The sequence below is a fragment of the Anolis sagrei genome, chromosome 6 (assembly GCF_037176765.1).
Source record: "Anolis sagrei isolate rAnoSag1 chromosome 6, rAnoSag1.mat, whole genome shotgun sequence".
Classification (NCBI taxonomy): Eukaryota; Metazoa; Chordata; class Lepidosauria; order Squamata; family Dactyloidae; genus Anolis; species Anolis sagrei.
Window position 1 is genome coordinate 25,014,378 of NC_090026.1, and position 8,243 is coordinate 25,022,620.

Here is an 8,243-nt window from a genome sequence, read left to right on the forward strand (position 1 = left end):
TATGATTCATTTACCTATGCTAACAGTTTCTTTATGGGAGATCTTCAAAATCATAACATAATGTAAATATGAAAGAACCAGCTCAAATCAATCAAATCAAATCATTTATTTTGGTCATAGACCACAGGAAATAGAAATCACATTTTAATACAAACTTGGTACGTTTAGTACAATAAAATATAAATATAACTACTGAAACACAATGTAGGTGAGGGAGCGGAGGGGGAAACAGGGTAAAAACATACAATGCACATATCCATCACTAAATTGTAGATTCAGGGAAGATGATTATTGGACACTAGGCCTGGGCGATTTCGTTCGTTAATTTTGTAATTCGTTAAATATTCGTTAATTTTAGCAATTACAAAACGATTACAAAACTTATTGTTAAAACCGGAAGTGTTTTTAAATATCGAAACGCATGCGCCAAAAAATTTTGTATTTCCGTCCATTTTGGAAATACGTAAGATGGCTTGGCTAGATGCTTGCTGGGAGCTCTCCTCTCTCTCCTCTCCTTAGCCAATCAGAGCCTGAAAGAGGAGGAGGAGGAGGAGGAGGAGAGGGCGGGGAAGGCGGCGGCTGAGCAAGCGAGCGAGAGGGCGAGCGACCCTCAGCGGGAAGGCGGCCCGTCCCTCCTTCCTCACCTTTGCGGTGGGTGTGCTTCGTTCTCTCAATTCCTTAGCGGAGGGCTGGGCTAGATGGCCTTTGGGGAGCCCTTCTCCCAATTTCGCATTGCTTCGGAGGAGCCGGCGGCAGCGCTTGAGGGCCCACCAGAGTGAGTGAGTGCCTGCCTTCCCTCCTTAATAATAATTTATCCTCCCTATTCTACTAAATTAATAATTAAATTAAAAAAATATTGAAAAAATATTGAAAAAATATTGAAAAAAAGGGCGCCATCTTTACAAAATGTTTTGTAAATATTAACGAAATTTTGTAAATATCGAACTTTTTTAAGGGAAAATTTTGTAATTATTTTAAATATCGAAACAAAAAAAACCCCCAAATACAAATCGATTTTAGAAACAAATTTTTGCGTTGTTACCCAGGCCTATTGGACACACAGTTAACTTTTGGGACTAGTCATCTCCTGATAGATTTTTTATGCTGCTGCACAGAACTTTGCAATATTGTAGGTTGTAGCTGAATTAGTATCTGCAAGTAACAGGGAGGTATAAAATTGTCCTGAATGGCCTGGGTGCTTGCATATCAGAGGTAAGATAAGCCTGGCACGGATATCCCTGTAGAACGGGCACTGAAGGAGCACATGTTCTATTGTTTCTACATGACCCGAGTCACAGAGGCAGAGTCTCTCTGGGAAAGGGATTTTCCGGTAGCGGCCTTCGAGTACAGCTGATGGGAGAGCGTGGCATTGAGCCAGGGTGAAAGCCTTGTCTGTTTGAGGCTGGTATGAATGTTATAATTGGCCATTGAATTAGAATGGAATGGCCTTGCAGCTTCAAGGACTGGCAGGCTACACAGAGAAGCCATCAAAATCCTCAAGCATGTGGACACTTTCAACAGAAAGGAGAAAACCATGAAAATATACAAAATCTGGCTACCAGTATTAAAAGACTCTAAAATAATAATAGTAAATAAAGGATAACACTCAAAAATAGGGGAATTCCAGACAAGAATCAATCAGGGGCAGCTAATCATCTCCCAAAAAAAGGATTCCCCCAGGCAGGAAGCAACCAGTCTTTGAAGTTGCAAGGCCATTCAGTGCTAATCAAGGTGGCCAACTGCAACATTGACACCTGCATCAAGCAGACAAGAGTTTTTTCTCCCACCCTGTGTCCTGATCTGCAGCTTCCTGGCGAAGAAATTACCTCACGAACAGAGTGGGAAGGATTTATTTCTCAAAGCATACAGTGCGGCTACAAACAAAGTTCCAACTGACAGTTTCTTTTTCTTATACCTCCTATCTCTCACTCTGGTCCCTCCCATTCACTGCTCCCATTTCCATGGAAATCCTCTCTCTTGCTTCAAGTATGCTACAGGCCAAGGCATGGTCTACTTTTCTGGTTCCACACAAAATCATGACACCCTGGACATTCCACAGATATATAAACCTCACATGCCTAGTTTCCAATAGACCTCCCAACCTCTGAGGATGCCTACCATAGATGTGGGTGAAACATCAAGAGAGAATGCTTCTGGAACATGGCCAAACAGCCTGGAAAACTCACAGCAACCCAGTGATTCTAGCCATGAAAGCCTTCAACAACACAATAATTTTATTTCTTACCTGCCTGTCCTCAGTGATAAACCTCCTGAATCTAATAGAATTAAGGAATAAACTATGTATGTATGTATGAAAAGATTTCATGGAATATGTTGTGTCCCCATATATTTCATTATTACAATTTATGTATGTGTCAGTATCTCTTATAAGGGGTTGCTTTAACCCCTGGTTTGTGAGCAAAGCTGAATTAGTGTCATGTATGCATAAAAATTATGTCACCAGCATGAAAAGCTCCCCTGCAGCACTTTAGTTCTTTTCACCCTTTCCCTTTGAAGACCTTCCTCAGCTGTTCTCTGCTATTCAGTTCAGGCTTCACTACAATGATGTAGACTTTGGGGAAGAAGATACAGCCCAGCAGCCCAGCACTGGAGGCTAATATGGAGAAGATCTCCACAGCCACCATAAATTTCCCCTTGGTGCTCAGGTAAGAGGGGACAAAAGACAGCCAAACACTACAAAACACCAGCATGCTGAAAGTGATGAATTTGGCTTCATTGAAACTGTCAGGTAGCTTCCTGGCTAGAAAAGCCACAAAGAAACTGAGGAGGGCTAGGAAGCCAAGGTAGGCAAGAATACAGTAAAATGTGAAAGTTGACCCTTCGTTACACTCTAATAAAATTTCTTCCCTATCATAGTGCATGTTGAAATGTGGAAATGGAGGAGAAGTCGCCAGCCAAATCATACAAATGCCTGCTTGGAAAATGGAGCAGGAAATAACTATGGAGTTGGCCAAACTTTTTCCAACCCATCCTCTCATTCTGGTTCCTGGCTTGGTGGCCGCAAATGCCCAAACCACTATGATGGTTTTGGCCAACACACAAGAGACGGCCACTGAGAAGATGATTCCAAAAGCAGTTTGTCGGAGGAGACAAGTCACCATCTGGGGTTGGCCAATGAATAGCAAAGTGCAAAGGAAGCAGAGTAGGAGAGAGAGCAGGAGAGTGTAGGTAAGACTTCGGTTGTTGGCTATGACTATGGGTGTATCTTGGTGCTTCACAAAAGTCACTAGCACCAAAACCGTTATTAGAGAAAAGGATAGAGCAGAAATGGTGAAACCAATGCCTAAAGGTTCTTCGTAGGATAGAAAGGTGGTGAACTTGGGAATGCATGAATCATGCCTTTTATTTGAATAATGATCTTCTGAGCATTCAATACAATCTGCCATGTCTGGGGGAAAAAAGGTAATTTCAGTTTACAGGCACTATGAAACACACTCTAAAAGACTGAGACAACCTTCTGAGGAGTGACTAATATTGATGGAACCTTCAACTTGTGCCAAAGTAGGCAAGTTAAAAGTATTCAGCTATGTTTTTAACATGTTAAAACATGTTGCTACTGATGGTCACAGTTTAGCACCTTAGTTTAACATTGAGATATGGTAGTTAAAGTGGTATCAAACTACACTAATTCTGCAGTGTAGATGCACCCAAAGTCATTCAAGGAATGAAGCTTGATTCTTCCACCTTCCAACTTAACACCATAACTGCTATGCTACATTGCTTGCTTAGGTGATAATATCGCACTAAATATTTGAGCAAAGAAATATGTAAGTTTGAAGGTTACTACTACACTATGGGTATTACATGATGCAATATCACTTCATGAGGGTACTAGACTATGTGTAGCTTCCATTCAATGCCATTTTCTAGACTTGTGCAATCCAGGTAAATCATGATCTGTTTCGGTGTTCCAGCTTTCAGTGGGGCCTGATCTGTTTTTTGGGAGCCTCTTGAATTCGGGAGGTTAGATATCTGTTTTCAGTGCCAAAAGATCAATTTTCTATCGGGTCTATTATAGGGGAAGGGCTTCCCAGGCTTCCCTTCTCATCATTTTAGGCATTTAAACTGTTTCTACAGTGATGCAGGCAGGCACTGTTTCTACAGTGATGCAGCCACACACTCTTTCCAAGGTAAAGAAGCACGATGACCTCCTGGAGCTATCCCTAAGGCTTCCTTTAAAAAACACCTTTTTTTCTGGCACACTTTAGTCTCCTTTCTGCTTTGGGTTTAATGCTTCCTTACAGCTGTTTCTACTTTCTGTTCTAGAGGAGAGGTAACTGGTAATAGTTTTCAGGGAATTAGAGTTTTGTTTTTTAGTTTTGCTGGAAGATTAGTAAGAAGATTAAACTGTGATGTCAAAAAGCAGAGGAGGAGCTGAGATCTGCCCCCACTTACTTTTGTTGCAGGCAGGTTCTTGTACTGGGAAGGACCTTACTGTTACAGGCTCCCAAAGTACCCAAGGTACCAAAGAAAATAGAGGAAATGGAAGAAATGAATTCCATGCACAAGCCTCCAACTTACCTTGCTGGTTAGAAATCTTTCCTTCTGGACACTGAGCACAATCATAGCAACAAAATGCTCTCCCTTCTATCCTATTCTTGCTGTAGCCAGGATGGCAATGGTCATTACACACAGATAGGGGCAACGCCTAATTATAATCAGAAAAGGAAAGATATTTCACAACATGCTTTCAGCATTTGTTGATCTCATTGGAGAGAAATTCTAGATGTTTTGTTTTGTTACTACTCTTCTCATTTTGTTGTCTCAGGGCATGTAAGTAACACACCACTTTCATTGCTATGGCTCAGTTCTATGGAATCATGGAAGTTGTAGTTTTACAAGATTGTTAGCTTTCTTTGCCAGAGAGTGGTGGTGCCTCTCTACAAATTCCAGGATTTGCTAGCATTGTGCCATGGCAGTTAAAGTGGTATCAAACTGCATTAATTCTACAGTGTAGATGTACTCTCCATTAAAAATAACTAAAAGCACATTAAAACAGTCAAAACAGTACAATCTCATCTTAACTACATATGCTTCAAAAGCATTCAGTTTTCAATAACCTGTTGTAAAAAGAGAATGGAAAGACAGCAAAGAGGACAATTCTAACCTTCCTAAGAAGGGAGTTCCATAATCTAGGGGCAGTTTCTTCATCAATCATCATAGAAATTCCATCCACATTTACTCCCATTTTCTTCTCCCAAAAAGTGACTCACAGTTAAATTGTAAGAAAACCTCATGATGATTTAGTACTAAAAATCTGCCCCAATAGGTTGCAATCCCCATAACCAGCTCAAACACCTCTGTTTTTGTCTCAAAATGGTGACAGTGACAAGCTTTAACAAACACCTACCTACCTGGTTAAACCAGCTATGCCAGGTGATGGCAGTCTCATTAATGGTGACTGCTTGATCTGGGGCAGCAAGTGTATCCATTCTTCCAACTTTCATTTTGTGGAAAGATTGGTTTGGGGAAAAGACCCAATTGATGATATCAAAACCAGTTATAAATTCTCCATTTTGGTCAAAAGCAATCATATCCCCAGCAGTGTTGTTAAATGAAACTCTTCTCAGAAAACGGTACAGCTGGATAGAAAAGGAATACAACACGTTAGGAAAGAAAAGTGCAATAAATGAAATCTTTAGCATTAAGAATGTTATTCTTCAGCATATGCTAAGGACTTTAATGCACAAAGCCACTATTTTGTGACAAAGATAGCTGCAACCTACTGGGATGATCACATTGTCATTGTATTTCTCAGTAATCGTGTAACTGCAACAATTTGCCACTTTGTGGTCTCTGTTAGGACTATAACTGCCCTCTTGGGTTTTCACTGCTCCGTTAAGCTTTTTTTTTTTTTTTTTGTTTTTGTTTTTACAAAAATAATTCTTTGACAAACAACTTTGAAATTACTATGAGGCTTAGTAAAATATCAACAATTTTAAATCTGTCAGTCACTGTGAAGGGGAATACACAGAGAGTTGGAGAGCAAAGTAATCTTGTTCCTTGCCAGCACAGAAGTAAATAGGGCTCATTAAACTAGGTATGTGATGGGATTGTGTTGCAACCAGAGCTTTCGAGTCAAAAGCAGGGAACGGGCTTGTTGTGGGGAGGTGGCAGAACAGCAGTGGGTTTTGCATGGTGTTGTTTTTGCCACTATCATGCAATAAATGTCTAAAATTAAGAAACATTTAGTTGCCCCAAAAGAGAACATTGATTTTTGGGGGGTGAGGGCAGGGCCATAGCTAGAAAAAAATGGGGGGGGGGGGTTTGAAACTTTTTTTTAGCAAATCATGAAAAGTAGTTTCATAACACAAAATATCACACTGGCAACAAAGATCGGTATAATTAAAGCAATGGTATTCCCCGTAGTGACCTATGGATGAGAGCTGGACCATAAGGAAGGCTGAGCAAAGGACGATAGATGCTTTTGAACTGTGGTGCTGGAGGAAAATTCTGAGAGTGCCTTGGACCGCAAGAAGATCCAACCAATTCATACTTCAGGAAATAAAGCTTGACTGCTCATTGGAGGGAAAGATATTAGAGGCAAAGATGAAGTACTTTGGCCACATAATGAGAAGACAGGAAAGCTTAGAGAAGATAATGATGCTGGGGAAAATGGAAGGAAAAAGGAAGAAGGGCTGACCAAGGGCAAGATGAAGTGACTGGCTTAACTCTGAAGGAACTGGAGGTGGTGATGGCCAACAAGGAGCTCTGGCGTGGGCTGGTCCATGAGGTCACTAAGAGTCGGAAGCGACTGAACAAATAAACAACAACAACACAAAATAATTTAAATAGTACGGTTCATTCGAAATTTTATATAGACATAATTAAATCAATTGTCTATTTTAGTTACAAAGTTTCAAGTCTTAAAATAACTGAAAATGATGGTTAATTGGTAATTTATAGTTACAAAATATCACAATGTCTGTTGGAAACACTTGAAAACTGTGTCAATACACTTTGACAGAAATCAGGCTCCATTGATAAACTTCAATGGACATTCAAGAGAGCAAGACCAGTCAGTCTTTCTTGCCCCATTGTATTTTTATGTATGTTTATGTATGTAGGCATAGCAATGGCAACCATACTATCTGGAAAAGAGAAGGGGAGCAAGGAGGGTAAGGCCTAATTCCCCATTAGGAACCTGCCTCCTACCTCACACTGTAGTAAAGAGCACTACAGGGGGGCAGAGCAGCCTAAAATAGCCTGCAGCTCCGCTCCTGTCAACCGCCCTCACCAAGTCCAGTAAAAAAGGGCTGAAAAACACAACTTATACTAGATTATATATGGTATTTTTTTAGTTGTATGTAGGGCAGCAGGAGATGTTATCACAAACACAGCAACTCGTGAATAATTAACTCCACAATTGTTTAACTCACAATAATTGTAAATACAGTGAACCCATTGTCTTTAGTAGATTACCTGCCATGGTAGTTTATTTTCATATTTCTGGGTCTTTCCAGCTATGACTGATTTGTATTTGTATGAATGCATTGCTTGTAAAGCATGTGCCACAGCATATACAGCATTGTAAATAGCATAGCTTTGTCCGCTCATGCTCATTTCAAAAAATGCCCAAGGAAGCCTCTCTAGCTTTTCATCTCCACTACAGTTTTTATTTACTCTTCCATCTACAACAGAACTGGGAAGCTGACAGTTGAATGCTTGCTGCCAGAAATCCCCAATGAAGCCATCTTCTTCATTCAAGTGTGGGTTTCTGATCTGAAGAAAGTTTTGGAATTCTGGGAGTTCATTTGATTGAACTGTGAAGGATAACGCTCCATGAAATATTTGGGGATTCCATTTGTCTTGGAAGCCAAATGCTACAATATCCATCTGGCTTGCCATTATCCATACTTTACCTTTTGGATGAATGGTTACTGGTTTATACAGAAATGTTCTCCAGGTGAGCATGTCTGGATTTTTGCCATAAAACACCAATATGTTGGATTTTCTCTCCAAGATAACATTATACATTTCCTGAATTAATTTCATTACTTTAGGATGTTCTGTCATAAAATTAATTCTGGGGGTTATCTCAATGAATTCAAAACAGATGCCCTTTTGGACGAATGTAGGAAGTGCTCTCCGCAAGAACCTTTCTCCGTCATCATCATCATCCATTGTAAGTATACCAATCCATATCCAGTGGAAGTACACAAGTAGTTGGAGTAACCCTCTATACTGGTGGACTTCATTTGGGACCATATGGAAGGAAGGGA

At 40.3% G+C, this 8,243-nt stretch overlaps 1 protein-coding gene across 1 annotated transcript; it reads right to left on the reverse strand.

The window, feature by feature from the left end:
- Positions 1-2,131: 2,131 nt before the first annotated feature.
- On the reverse strand, positions 2,132-7,869 carry LOC132779525 (vomeronasal type-2 receptor 26-like). The gene is made up of 4 exons (XM_067470515.1): positions 7,444-7,869; positions 5,376-5,603; positions 4,543-4,669; positions 2,132-3,409 (listed from the first exon to the last, which is right to left on the reverse strand). The coding sequence occupies exons 1-4, from the start codon at positions 7,867-7,869 to the stop codon at positions 2,499-2,501; spliced, it is 1,692 nt and encodes a 563-aa protein (XP_067326616.1). The 3' UTR covers positions 2,132-2,498.
- Positions 7,870-8,243: the final 374 nt, after the last annotated feature.

Bases quoted from the DNA above. Each gene is read 5' to 3' on its own strand.
- LOC132779525 (XM_067470515.1), bottom strand. From the start codon at position 7,869: ATGGCAAGCCAGATGGATATTGTAGCATTTGGCTTCCAAGACAAATGG. The intron at 5,604-7,443 runs GTAATCTACTAA...TTTTCTATCCAG, and splicing joins AAAATAAACTACCATGGCAG to CTGTACCGTTTTCTGAGAAG. The intron at 4,670-5,375 runs GTAGGTAGGTGT...GATTATAATTAG, and splicing joins GGCATAGCTGGTTTAACCAG to GCGTTGCCCCTATCTGTGTG.